The 15,140-nt window shown below is 41.8% G+C and overlaps 1 protein-coding gene across 1 annotated transcript in view; it reads left to right on the top strand.

Annotated features, from left to right (window-relative positions):
• The first annotated feature begins 9,638 nt into the window (after window positions 1-9,638).
• Window positions 9,639-15,140, top strand: part of LOC308583307 (protein LEG1 homolog) — an 8,118-nt gene continuing 2,616 nt past the window's right edge. The window contains exons 1-4 of the mRNA XM_081187119.1: window positions 9,639-10,090; window positions 11,527-11,613; window positions 12,634-12,818; window positions 14,442-14,560. Coding sequence (XP_081043245.1) covers window positions 9,679-10,090; window positions 11,527-11,613; window positions 12,634-12,818; window positions 14,442-14,560 — 803 coding nt within the window. The 5' untranslated portion in view covers window positions 9,639-9,678. The remainder of the gene's footprint in view (window positions 10,091-11,526; window positions 11,614-12,633; window positions 12,819-14,441; window positions 14,561-15,140) is intronic.

Raw genomic sequence — 15,140 nt, forward strand, 5'->3', positions numbered from 1 at the left:
CATACTTATAATCATGTAAAACAAATCTATTCAGTAAAGCACTTTAATTTCTTCCTCCTCCTCCCTGTCCAACCCAACACACACTTTTGTATTTCTTTTTTGTTCCCCAAGTGTAGGGAATTTTATTAGAATTGCTGAACTTCCCTTCTAACTTCCAGCTCTGTGCATTCAAATGCTAAAGACTATTTTTCTACAAAGGGTGTGTTTTAGCTGAAATACAGACACTTTCGTATTTCTAATCTACATTTTTAAATGGAAAGAATGGGCAAAATATATAGTAGAATGGTAGATCTCAAAGTTAATCCAGAAAAGTATAACCTCAATATGCAATATTAATCTCAACAGCACCTTATGACAATTATGACAAACTGAGCATAATATATATGTGCTTGAAGAGAGAGGGTGACCAATAAAGTTTTACATGACACGATGAAATAGACAAGGTCTGTTGCCAGATTTTAGCAGCCTATAAAGTTATATGCCAGAAAAACACTATCTAATTATTTGTTTAGGTGCCAATGCTGCAGATTCTTATTTTAGATGAAGTACTTAAAAGAAGTGAAACATTATTAATTTATTATAATGCAGGCAACTACAATATATCAAATGGGAGAAGATCAGTCCACCACCCGCATTTTATTAGAGTGAATAAAATAAAACAGCCACCTTCTGAATTCTAGAATTCCCAAGTGTAGATGGGATTGCAGCCTAAATTAGTAAATGTTTTACATATATCTATTACAATTGTTACCTCCAAATTCTATTACGCTAAAGTCTGCAGGTTACCAAATGTTAGCAATTATTTGAAATCTCTGTTTCTCAAACACTTCATCTTCAATCTGAAATTCAAACTGGTTTTACTGAATGGAACTTCAGAACAAAGCAAAAGCCAAAACACTACACAATAACCTTCAAGAGTTTGGATATACCTATAGGGACATATATATATATAACCTACAGTCCTTCACATTAACAACCTCTTCCCACCTCCAAGTTGCATTGCAGCAGAGTCATCACTTTTACCAAGGACATCCTATGACCTCCTTCAAGTCTTCAATTGCAGCAGCGGTTGATGCCTCTCTATACAAACTTCATAACCCATTTTTAAAAAATAAAATAAATAAAGTTACAATCAAAACCAAGAATCTCTCCCCCCCCCCCACCCTAGATCTCTGGGACATCGTCACGTGGTTATCAGAGAGGTGGCAGAATGTTGCGCCTCTGCAGATTTCCATGTTAAAGCAAGGGGTGGGGGGAGAGGAAGAGAGAGAAACAAAGAAGGAATTCCATACTTCACCATTTAGCATAGACTACCTTGAAAACAGCCAGCAGCTCAGAGGCGGCTCTATTTGTTCACTTATCTCCACCCCCCGCCGCCCCCCAGCAACGGTCTATTTCCAGTGTGTCGAGATTTCGAAGCTCTTTTGGAACTTTTATCCAGGTTTCAGCAGGCGGAGAGTTTGCACGCGCTCTCTCTACAAAGGATCAAGGGCTTTGTTAAGTTGCCCTGCTGTGCGATTGCCCTTTTTCTTTGCGAACAATGGCTCCCGCCGGCACCAGCGTTACTTACCCCCCACTTGGTGTCCTCTTAGGCTGGCTAAACTGCACACGCCCACGGATGCACGAGGTACCAAGCGGAGCCAGAGCTGCTCGGGGTAATGCAGCAATATTCATGAGCTGACCTCATTGGGCCCCGGAAAGGGAGAGCGGGTGGGGGGTGGGGAGAGGAGGGAGGGAGGGAGGGAGGGGAGAGAGAGAGAGAGAGGAGAAAGATCAAAAGAGAAGAGCCACGCCCGGGCAGGCCTCAGGGCTCCATTGCATCTCGTATTATCGGCACGGGGTAGAATTGGATTACAGCTCTCCGAGTAGGAAGGAGGCAAAAGACATGGGAAGTTTCCCTTCGAAATTCAGTCCAGAGAAACAGTCGGTTCTGATAAAATATTTATTCTTCTTTGAAGTCCGGGTGTGCGGAGTGCACAGTGATGTCAGGCGCTTTTTGATGTTGCAGCAGCATCAGCATAATGACAACTGGGCTTTCCTTTGTTCTTTGGCTCCAGTGGCTGTTTGACTTGCATTTCAGTCAGTCTCAAGGAATCGGAGACAAAGACAGACTATAACCATGTTGCTCCGCTGCCTGTGGCTTCACTTACTCTGGATTCTCTTTTGTGAAAACTTTAAAAGGCTGACTATCACGAGTAAAGGCCGAATACCGTTTACCAAACGTGGTTTTAATTATTTGGTGGAAATTTACATTGAATTCTTTTGTAGTTTCAAAACTATGTATGCACGTGTTAGGGTTCAGAGATAGTTCTTTCTTTAAAGCCGATAAAATCCTCTAAAATATGGATTGTCTGTTTCTTGCCTCTTGAAATCACCAACAGTAGATCCTGCATATTCTGTACAACACAATTTTCTTCTATCTATTGTGTAATCCTTATACATCTTCTAAAAAATAAAGAAGAAGAAGAAAAATGCTGAATGTGGCTGGGCCAAACTTCACTGCATAAAGTTTTGTCTATTTTTGTGTAGTGCCATCAGTGGACAGCAGACTCCAGTTCACACAGATGTAAACAGGTACCTGATAGTTTAGGATAAGAGGACTAAAATCTTTTCTGTCTGGTGAATCAAACTGGTAGGTGTTAAGATTGTCGACCTGATGAGGAATTTCACTATGGGTGATCTTTGGCTTGGGTAGTAGATGGTCATATGGAATAAAGGAACACAAAAGAGAAAGGGCTTTTGCATTTTGTTTAAAGGGTTTAAGTCATCGATAGTGTCATGCTTGTTACTTGTATGAATGGAACCTCCAGCCTTGGGCCAGTTCATGCAAGAATGGAGGTTTTTGACCTTACACATTTGATTAACAATTTGTTTATGCCTGTGTTCCAATAATTATTGGAGTACAGTGGTACCTCGGGTTAAGAACTTAATTCGTTCTGGAGGTCCGTTCTTAACCTGAAACTGTTCTTAACCTGAGGTGCCACTTTAGCTAATGGGGCCTCCCGCTGCCACCGCCCCCAATTTCTGTTCTCATCCTGAAGCAAAGTTCTTAACCCGAGGTACTATTTCTGGGTTAGCAGAGTCTGTAACCTGAAGCATCTGTAACCTGAGGTACCACTTTACTTGATATATGGAGCAGTAAACAGGGCCATAGCTAACAGGGACTAGCTGGGGTCTCAGCCCTGGGTGAAGCCTCTAGAAACATGCATGGGGTGTGTGACAAATGGGGTCTTTGCCCCAGGTGACAGAAAGCCTAGTTTTGGCCCTGGAGTAAATGATGAATTGGTAGGTCCAATCTTTGATTTGTAGAAAATACTTATGGTAAGTCAACTAAATCAGATTATATAAAAATAATAATTCCAGCCTGGCTGGAATCCTCATCCCAGTCTCCCAGTGAGGCCTTGGAAACTTGGCTTGCATCACAACAGTGTTCAGCACTAGGCAGCTCCCATGGAAGAGGTTTGGCGCTGTCCAACCCCACCAGCTAGTGCCGCATAGAATGATGAACTGATCCAGTCCTACTGCCATGTCAACCCATACTCAACCTGCCACAGTTAATAAAGATTTGGCCTGATTTCATCCCAACCTTTCTGTCTCGTCATTTGCAAATCTGGGTCACAGAATGCACCTACCGAGGCAATAAAGTATTGACTCATAAAATGATTCCTTTTACAAATAACAAAGATATGTAACAATTAAAGTACTTTCCACCTGTGAGTTCCAGTATTTTTGAGAGCAAAGGTTCTTATAAAGTCCTAGATGAGCCAGATGTTTGCATATACTGGTGACAATGCTTGTGCTTCATTATTCAAAGAGGAAATAAAATCATGCCACATGGTCAAAAAAGAGAAAGGTCACTTGAGTTCTGTCTTTTAGATACTTTTAGTTTATGAGATATCTTTTCAAGGAGAGCAATTTGCCAAAACTAATTCTGTCCCATTTTCTAATGTTCCTATTTCACCTGCAGTACCTTTTTGTATTATGGGACTGTCTTTTTCAGCTATATACTGTCATGTGCTAAATTTTAAATGCCAGGAATGAACTGTTTGCTGGCATGCCACTCCAAATGGTGATCTGTGAATGTTTTTTTATGTCTTCCAGTCTTCTAATTCCCCCACCTGTGTTCAGTTTACCTCAAGAAATATAAGGTTCAGAAGCTTCTGTGCTTAACTTTGCACTTTATGAATCACTAAAGATTTGGGCTCTTTATATATTATTCCCAGAATCTGTAAAGATGGGCTAATTCTTTCTGTTTGGGTGAGTTTCATGCTTGACAGATTTAAGCATGTTAATTTTGATTTTCTTACTTTTATATCCTGTCTTTCTTTGATTATGGAGCTCAAGGTGGTGTCTGTGTGACTTCCTGGCAGTCAGCCATCAAGGCACTGATCAGACCCAGACCGGTTTAGCTTCAGCAAGATATGTCTTCCCATTCATTCAAATGGGACTTGCACAGGGTATGTTCCAGCCCTGCTGTGCTAAGATTAATACTAGTGAGGGTGTTTGTAAGGTGGGGGTGAAGCAGTCGTTCTCATGCTTGATTTTGGCCATGATTAAATGGGGTTGGCCATCAGTATAATTCTGTATGAAGCAGAGGAATGTATCAATTGATTGATTGATTTAAAAGCTGTTATCTAATTTCATTTCAATTTTGAAGCAGCTTGCAATGAAAATCAGGAAAATGTCATACAGCACATAATAAAATTGCATGTGAAAAGCTTAGAGCTACCTCGAAAAAGACTGTCAGTAAAAACAAAGCATGGAAATAAATTAAATTAACATATCACAGATTCAGGGATGAATTAATCTTCTATGCCTTTTTGAGGGTATCCTGTTCATTCCTTTAAAAATAAACAAACTGAAGATAAAACTGAAGAATAACAGCATGTAATTGCAGGAAGCTCTCATTCTACAAAAGGTGGAAGGGGGAATACTCTTCCCTTTTCTCAGCTGCTCTCTCTTCCCTCCATAATATAAGGGAGAAAATGAAAGCCATGCAGCCCGTTCCCCCTTAAGAGGTTAGGGCTTGTTGATGGAGTGACATGCTACCAGGGTAACCATGGAAACTAGACTCACACAAAAACTGCTTCCCAAGCAATCCAGAATGTGTGTGCGTGTGTAAAAAAAGAGAGAAGAGAAGTTATTGTACTTGTGAGGGTAGCAAATTGGATCCCTTTTCCATTCATTTCACCCAAACTCCTTAAAGCAGTATTGGTGTAAAAGCCAAAAGGTAGTCACAGTAATCGCCCAAATGTGTTTACAGCACTGGAGCAAAACATCAGTTGAGTATTTTGTTGCACTCACCTTGCAAAATGCTCTCTGAATTAATATTTTATCAGCTAATTAGTATTTTCCTTCTGGGCACTACTTCTGATCCATGTAAACGGACTTAATATAACTGCAGTATATCAGACTGGCAACAATAACAGATTTAAGGAAGAAGAACTCTCAGCCATCCCAGATCTTGATGCAGTGGTCTAGCACCAATCTCTAAAATCCCAGTACCCAGTATAATCAACCACATGAATCGGAGGGGGGGGGGATGCACCTCAAAATATTTTAGAAAGCCAAAGCTCTAGAAATCATTTAGAACTAAGATCTCTCATTTCAAACTGTTTTCGCACATGACATTAAGAATCATCACTGCCAGTGATGTAAGGTAAAGGTAAAGGACCCCTGGATGGTTAAGTCCAGTCAAAGGCGACTATGGGGTTGCGGCACTCATCTCACTTTCAGGCCAAGGGAGCTGGTGTTTGTCTGCAGACAGCTTTCCGGGTCATGTGGCCAGCATGACTAAACCTCTTCTGGCGCAATGGGACACTGTGACAGAAACCAGAGTGCATGGAAACGCCATTTACCTTCCCACCACAGCGGTACCTTTTTATCTACTTGCACTGGTCTGCTTCTGAACTGCTAAGTTGGCAAAAGCTGGGACAGAGCAACGGAAGCTCACTCTGTTGCAGGGATTCGAACCACCGACCTGCCGATTGGCAAGCCCAAGAGGCTCAGTGGTTTAGACCACAGCGCCGCCCACGTCTCCTACCAGTGTTGTAGGTTTTAGTTTCACCTAATGGACCTACTTAGGTTGAAAACTCATTGAAATCTGGTGTGTTTAAATTATTATTATTTTATTTTATTAGATTTATATACTGCCCTTCATCTAAAGATCTCGGGGTGACTCACAAGATAAAATGTGGGACAGAGTCCCTCCTGCATAAAGAAGCTATCTTAAATGGGCTTTGTATTTTACAACATTGAGGGCGATAGGGTGAGAATTCCTCAGATGCCACCAAGCCAGTCTTTCCAGAAAGCAGGAAATATCAGATGATTTCATTTAAAACACTACTCTCACGGTGAAATCCATTGATCCACCTTGAACTAAGCCATGCACTAATTCTACTTAGTGATGTTTCTTTATTGGTAATTTCAAATCCAAACTCCTCCTCCTCCTCTTCTTCTTCTTCTTCTTCTTCTTCTTCTTCTTCTTCTTCTTGTTCCATTACAAGATCTCAAAGTAGCTGTTTTACTACAAAGGAATTTCAGAAATAGACTGGAAAGAGAAGCTGCTGAATTACAACTCATTACCAAACTTAAAACCATGAAAAGACCTGGGCTGAACAAAGACATTGGATTCTTATCTCACTATACATAACTAAACCATTTCTCACCTTCCCACCCCTTGCCTTTTCCTGTAAGACCTATTACAGTCGTTAAGAGTCGTCAAGAGGCTCTCTCAGCTATCTGCCTATCTCCCATTCCCACCACCCTTCTGAGTAACACCCCTCCCCACCTTCTCACTATATAGAAGGATCTGGCAACTTCTGTTTCAGTGTATCTGAAGAAGTGTGCATGCACACGAAAGCTCATACCAAGAACTAACTTAGTTGGTCTTTAAGGTGCTACTGGAAGGAATTTTTTTATTTTGACTATGGCAGACCAACACGGCTACCTATCTACTACTTCTTCCATTACGTCTCTTTTACTCTATTATAATATTCTGTCCACTATGTAATAGGTTTTAGGATATTAAAAATGCATGGCAGCTTTATGATTTCTCTTAGTGGCCATTGCTCTATCATCTCTACTGCTGGAAGAGGCAGAATTTGTTTGAGGCCTTCACTGCTAAGGCCTATGTAGAATGATTTTCCTGTGGGAAGTTATTTGTTGCCTCAGTAACATTGTGGGCAAAATGACAATGAAAAATATTTTCCTTTGTCTTGTCCACATAAACTGCTTGGAGAAGCTCTAGTTCTGACAGCAAGAATAGGTTGGCACACCTGTATTTTTAAAGGCATAAACAGAATGGGTTGCAACTGTATAAAATGAGATTATTTCCTTGCTTCTGTTTAATTTTCCTTTGTGACCTTGTAAACAAGATAACTTTCCCACACTGCTTTAATCACACAGTTAATAAAGAGGAGCCAAGGTTGGTTAGTTTTTCAGAAAATAAGAATTTTAAAAAGGGGTTTTGAGTAACGCGTCAGGAAAATAAATTAGGCCGAAGTACACATGCATGTGTAGTAAATAGCAGTCACCAGCATTAAAAGCCAGGAATTTTAATTTAAGCAAGCATCTTCTATATATGTGTGACGACTGATGAAGCTAACAGTTTAGTAAAAAACTAGAAAAAGGCAATCCCAAATGTGAGAAATGATCATGCTGCTTTTTCACATAATCCACAATCCTGCAATTGCTAGACAACCTTAGACGGCTGATCGCCGAAGAATTGATGCTTTTGAATTATGGTGTTGGAGGAGACTCTTGAGAGTCCTATGGACAGCAAGAAGATCAAACCTCTCCATTCTGAAGGAAATCAGCCCTGAGTGCTCACTGTAAGGACAGATTGTGAAGCTGAGGCTCCAATACTTTGGCCACCTCATGAGAAGAGAAGACTCCCTGGAAAAGACCCTGATGTTGGGAATGATGGAGGGCACAAGGAGAAGGGGACGACAGAGGACAGATGGTTGGACAGTGTTCTCGAAGCTACCAGCATGAGTCTGAGCAAACTGCGGGAGGCAGTGGAAGACAGGAGTGCCTGGCGTGCTCTGGTCCATGGGCTCACGAAGAGTCAGACATGACTAAATGACTAAACAACAACAACATTGTTAGAACAGCTTGTGGTTAGGATGCTCATAAGTAGGACAGCTTGCGGCTGGAGTATGGTTTATTCATAGGCTTCAGCAGGTACAGTACTCGCTTACACCTGTAACTGGGACAACTAGTGGTCAGGATGTTGCTTGCGTCAGTATGTAAATGCATAGGAACATAGATCAAATAGGGAATAGGATAAACAAGAAGGATGGGTGTTGAAATCAGAGTAATGGGAGATGTAAACAGGGGCGGGAATGTTAGCTGGGTAATTAGGCAGTCATGGTAGGCTGTAAACCTTGTAGTACCCAGCTAATGGGGAGACAAGGAAGGGAATATAAGCTTTTGCTTTGTCAATTTGGGGTGTGCCTACTTTGGACACCAGCTCTTGCAAGAACATTTTGTAATCAATAAACTCTTTGCTCCTTCACCAATTTTGTTCAGATTTTATTTTGAGGCTCTTAAGACCCACCTCTAACACCAAACAAACCGTAGGTTGTGGGCGGGCTTGGGCTGAGGGCTGAAAACAAACTGTTTTTAAAGCATGTTTAAGAATACAGCTTCAAACTTTTTTAAAAAATCACATCTGAGGGGGAAACTTTTTTCATTTTCAAATTCTCCTTCCTATCATAATACTTTGAATCCACACATTTACACAAAGGAGAGGGGGTAGAGGTTGACTGGGCAGGAGCTAAATAAATTTGGATGTTCTGTTATTAGTTATATAGGAATATAAATAATACCACTATAACCTCTTTTTAGTTATAAAGGGATTCCATATGTATGTTTGATGGGACAAAGGCATGATAACTGCCTCTTAGAAGGACCAGTAGCCACCCTAAGGTGTGCATTGCCTGGTCATTGTGGTTGCAGCACTGCCGTTGGAGGGGAACTCAGAACCCTTGGAAGGTGGATGTGGCCACAAAAAGTTAACTTTTTGTGCTTGCTCAGGGTGGCTTGGTAATTCATCAGATCGGTGGGGTAGAAATAATATAATAATAATATTAGAATTAGAATTAATTAAGCCCTGATCCGATTTGAGCATGTGAACTTGTTTCGTCCATATGGAGTTCATCTGTCAGGAAGTGGCAAAGATGTCTGGATAGATCTCTGTTCAGGCCTTCTGGATTGGATACAGAGGTTGGTTGGGGTGGCAGAACAAGGACCATGGTAGGATCCCACCCAGGGTGAATTATTATAAGTGGGCAGCAACTGGGGGTTACAGATGAGAAGAGTCTGTTAAAAGAGAAAAAAAGAAAAGAAACCAGAACAGATTTGTGTGAATACACTTCCCACAATCATCTGCACTTCAATTATCTGCACTTAAATAGCAGACTGGTTAAACTGGTTGCCACCATTCCTGGAGTTGATTTTTTGTTTTGCTAAGCAGAGCACATATCCAAGTGAACAAGATGAAATTGTAATGCCCTGCAATATGTATATTTGTCCTGCGTGTTGGAGAGGAGGAAGCAGAGAGGAGAAGCAGGAGGAGTGGCTTATTTCTGATTTACATAGGGTGTACATTTCTCATTCTAACTTGCTCCTCCCTTTTTAAAACAACTTTCATGCATTCTGAAGCCAAGAAACAGAATGGTCTTGTCCAGCATGGGGTGCCTTTTCCTGAGAAGATTTTTCTGGCATCTCTTCATCTTCCTTTTTGCTACTTCTTCACTCAGCCTAGAACTCACAGAAAAATTAGCTGAAGAGCCAGAAAGCTACAGTGATGCTGTTCCTCCACTATGGCGTTCTGCACCTGGAAATTTAGATGATTACCCAGTAAATGGCAACAACATATTAATCAACCCATGGAGCTACCCTCAGAGATTAGGACTATACAAAATCCTGCTTAAAGCCACATCTAACTTTTTCGCTCCTCCTGGACCAAATGATGCTGACAACAATGTCCCAGGAAGATTGCCCCAGCAGCATGGTTTGCAATACATTTCGAACAAAAATATCCTATGGGGACTGGCTTTACAGCATGGCTGGCAATACTCTACAGGTATGAACAAATTCCCTTACAATCTAAACTGTTAGGAATGTGGTCTCTCTTCTTGGTTCAAATGGCAGCAGAAATAGGTTGAGACTTGTGACTTTGAAAATGTATTTCAGCGCTTTTTGCTAAGCTCCACAATGCAAAAATGGTGTTCTTAGCCTCAATGCTTTTTGTTTGTAAAAAAATGAGGTCCAGTGCTCATCCCAATTCTTAACAATTTTCCCACAAACTTTTGTTTTCTGTAGCACATATTTCCTTTCCATTTCCACCTTACATGTATTAACAGTACAATGCTACGCATGCTTATTGAGTAGCAAGCTCTACTATGTCCTTGCATAAAGTGATGGGTATGCGATGTGGCTCTTTTAAAAAGGGGGTGGGGATACTCTGCATCACTGAGTGTCACTAGAAATAAACACTGCCTGTTCTCATATCTTCCATGCACCTCGGGTTAAGTACATAATTTGTTCCAGAGGTCTGTTCTTAACCTGAAACTGTTCTTAACCTGAAGCACCACTTTAGCTAATGGGGCCTCCTGCTGCTGCCGCCACGCGATTTCTGTTCTCATCCTGAAGCAAAGTTCTTAACCCAAGGGACTATTTCTGGGTTAGCGGAGTCTGTAACCTGAAGCGTATGTAACCTGAAGCGTATGTAGCCCAAGGTACCACTGTACCTGGGTAGTGATCATTTGAAGGGACAATGAGACACATGAGAAGAATGTTTAACCCTCTCCAACTCAGTTGAGTCTTCCTTGCAAATGTTCCTGTGGTCATTACACACACTCTGCCCAAAAAACCTCAAAGATTTCACAGTGGGCCTACAGTTGCAATCTTACAACCACCTACCTGTGGCTAAGCCCGGCTGAACTCAGCCGAACTTATTTCTGAGTAGATATGAAATGTAAGGTGTATTTGCAGAGAACTGTTAGGTGTGGCAAAAGTTAAGAGTTATCATGATTGATTTTGTGTAGGCTTTCGATATGGTGGCTGGGTGGAAATGAGGACATGACTCCTGTTGCCTTGAGCAGGGAATTTCAGCAGGTGCAGTTGATAAGCTGCACCCGATGAAATTCCCTCTTCTACACTGCCCTTGTTTTCAGCTGGCTACAGTAACAATGGCTTATGCAAGCCTTTCCATATGTTTTGGGCCAACACCCATCAGCCTCAGCCAACATGGCCATCTGTCAGAGATGATGGGAGTCGCTGTTCAAGAATACCTGGAGAGCAACAAACTGGGAAATGGTGGCATATATAAAACCTTGCTGTGGCTGTTGCCATCTTTTGGGATCGGGTAGGAGTTTGTCCACCAGGCCAATTGGCTCCAGCCTGGTGGTTCTGCCTACCTTGTAGCAATCATCACAACTCACCCAGTCATTAAAATGTTTGTGGTAGGATGTAAACATCATTAAATGTTATGTAATACTGTACTTGATTTTCTTCTAGGCAGACTAGAAGATCCAACCAACATCACAAGATGCGGCAAGAAAGATGGAGATAATCTGTGCATATCAGAGCGCAGCTGGTGGGCGTGTAGGTATTTTCATCCATGAAGATTTTCATAATACCAGAGTCCTACCCACACAGTAATTTGTAGGGCCTAAATGTGCAGAGCATGGATTGGACCTTTATTGCTTATAGTATTTATTATCTCTGTGTTACTGATACATTTATCCAGTGCTTTTTTTCTAAAAAAAATGTTTAGGGGTCCTCTCATTTTCCTACTCATATTAAAATACTGCCCCTCAATGAGGCCAAACTTAGATTCACAAAATGTTTAGGGGTATGCGTACCCCTGCGTAACCCAGAAAAAAGCACTGCATTGGTGAATGAGGCCTCCTGCCTCTGAAATCCTGTGGCTGCAATCCCAGAACCACATATTTGGGAGTTAGACCATTGAACAAATTGGGACTGAAGGCCAAACTCGATGTGAGACCATTCATACAAGTAGCGGCTGCATGAATTCCTTATTTTAAATATATTGCAGAAGTCAGGACCCAATTCAGGTTGAAAACCTTGCACAGGAGTAGACAAAGCCCATGAGGTGACGTAAGACAGTCACCACAGACGGTAGATCCCGCCTCTGAAAAGCATGCTGCTCCCCACCACGACTGCCCGTTTTTACTCCCCTGCCAGCAAGAGGGGCTGCAGAGGAAGAGGTAGCAGCAGCAGGGGGCGCTGTGGCAGAGGAGGTAGTGGGGGGTGGCATTTCTTGCTTTGTCTAAAGCAGCCAAATGCCCTAGGCCAGTCCTGGGAGGAGATGTGCTTTATGCCTTTGCTGCCTGCTATGCTACTAATCCAGATTGGGAGATGTGCTAATTGCATTTCGGGGGGGGGGACTCCCAGTCATGTAAATAGCAAGCTCAGGTGGCCTAGTTTACTTTTTAAAAAGCCATTCACCCAGTTGTTAAATCGTGTAATTGATGTCTTAAGTTTTGCCTGATGCTGCATGGAAGTGTGCCTCCCATTTACCAGAACTTCCAATAATTTGAATGTTTTCCCATATCACCAGATGTTCTTCTAAACCAATATTGCTGCTGTCCATTACTGCAGGTATGAATTACTACCTAGCAATTGTACCCTTTCTGGGAGCACTGGAAAGTGGCATTTTTGGAGACTTGGCAGACAAGGTAGAAATACTACCACCGGATGACCAAAGAGCTGACTTCTGTCACAGTGTTGCAGAATGCAATGCCCAGGCACCAAAAGCCATGGCTGGCTGGAGAGATTTCTTCAAGGTACTGTAGCTGTTTTTCTGACAAGACGGATAGTAGGGTGGGTTTTTTTGCACCAGAACCATATATTTAAAGATAGCAATCAAGTAGCGCCTTCTGTTTTTCAGTTTCAACAATAGGTTATTGTTTCCTTGTTTTCCCACTTCAAAATAATCTCTGCTCACCTACTTTATTAGACAACTTAGGACATTTTAAATGGTTAAAGAAAATAATTATGTTTCAGAACCTCTCTAAATTAATGCCACCAGCAAAATACTGCAAGATGTTGGGATGATTTGTAGTGTGAGTAAGAAAGAGAACATGAAATTTTTGAAGGAACAGGGACAATCCATTTCTGACACAATTCTGTGGGTATTGCACTGCCATCAATGACATGATATTTTAGAATAGCCGCTCAGCTAATGAGAATTCTAGTTATGGCTACAACCTTATACCTGGGAGTAAATCCTATTGAAGCCAGCGAGGCAAGTATAAGATTGCAATGTAAAGGATGATACAGTATTTATGAACAAAAGCTCCACATGGTCATGCAAGTGCTATGATTTGGAAGGGCTGGGAAAAGAGAGATAGATTTACAATCTTCAGTTACTTCCCTTTTTAAAAACAAAAACAAAAACTTCATTTCCAAGAAATCTGAATAAGGGGAAAGCTCACACACATCTGTAGCAGAACAAACCAATCAGTTTTTAATTAAGGATGCAGGAAGATGCCTTATAGCAGGCTTCCTCAAACTCTGCCCTCCAGATGTTTTTGGCCTACAACTCCTATGATCCCTAGCTAGCAGGACCAGTGGTCAGGGGCGATGGGAATTGTAGTCTCAAAATATCTGGAGGGCTGAGTTTGAGGAAGCCCGCCTTCTAGTCAGACCCTTCATCTAGCTCAGTATTGTTGCCATTGACTGGCCGTGGTTCACCAGGATTTTGAACACAGGGCATCCCCTCCCCATCTGGTGATTCCAGGGATTTGACATGGGACCTTCTGCATGAAAAAATAGATGCTGTTCCATCCCCTCCCCCATTCACTTTTTTGGGGCTACTTTGGAAGGTGACTCAGAAACTACAACTAATCCAGAATGCGGCAGCTAGACTGGTGACTGGGAGCGGCTGCCAAGACCATATAACACCGGTCCTGAAAGACCTACATTGGCTCCCAGTACGTTTCCGAGCACAATTCAAAGTGTTGGTGCTGACCTTTAAACCCTAAACAGCCTCGGCCCAGTATACCTGACGGAGCGTCTCCACCCCCATCATTCAGCCTGGACACTGAGGTCCAGCACCGAGGGCCTTATGGCGGTTCTCTCACTGCAAGAAGTGAGGTTACAGGGAACCAGGAACGCCCTCCCATCAGATGTCAAGGAAATAAACAAATATCTGACTTTTAGAAGACATCTGAGGGCAGCCCTGTTTAGGGAAGTTTTTAATGTTTGATGTTTTATTGTGTTTTTAATATTCTGCTGGGAGTCGCCCAGAGTGGTTGGCGAAACCCAGCCAGATGGGCGTGGTATAAATAAATAAATAATAAGTTTATGATTATTATTTTATTATCCTAATGGAGTGTGTGTGTGTGTGTGTGTGTGTGTGTGTGTGTGTGTGCGTGCGTATGTGCATATGGCATCTTCTCTTCTAGTATCTCTCATCCACTGCACTGAGCTCTGAAGCGCCTGAAGCACAAGAAGCAGCACTGAACTACATGTGGAACGCTCACGTTCATAGCCTGGCTTATGGAAGGCGAAAGTTTAAAAACCGGTAAGAGAAAACTACCAGAGGTACAAAAGTTTTTTCGCAGGTTCCCTATGATGTACACTCACGGGTCACTTACAGGTGTGAGAAACAATGTTTGTTTTCCAGCAGTCATATGCAGTGCTGTTTTGGAAGGAAGGAAAGATACCTGTAATCTTATTTTGATATAGGTGCTGTGGGTGCCAGCACAAAATAACTGCCATGGGTGGAGTGGGGGGAACCACAGGTGCCAATACTCCATACCTGTGAATATCATCACGAAAAGCACTGGTCAATTTAAAACATTTCTGTTTATTCAGGATATAGCTTGAGGAGTTCATCACCCTAGGACTGACTGCTGGCTGTTGCGTTCTACATTTTATCCTGTATATTTGCCCTAAGTTTCTAATTTGTGTTTGATTGTGTATGTATTCTTGAACGTTTTGCATTCTGTGTCTCTTTGGGAAGAAAAGTCTCTTAATAAATAAATAAGTTCTTCCAACAGGATGATGTGTTGTCAAAGAGTGATGCAGCTCCTGGTAATGTGAAATTAATTAATCAAAATCCAAGAATCTATTCTTACTTAGATCACATTAGAAGCTATTTA

The sequence above is a fragment of the Podarcis bocagei genome, assembly GCF_964188305.1.
Source record: "Podarcis bocagei genome assembly, chromosome: 3".
In the NCBI taxonomy this organism is placed as follows: domain Eukaryota; kingdom Metazoa; phylum Chordata; class Lepidosauria; order Squamata; family Lacertidae; genus Podarcis; species Podarcis bocagei.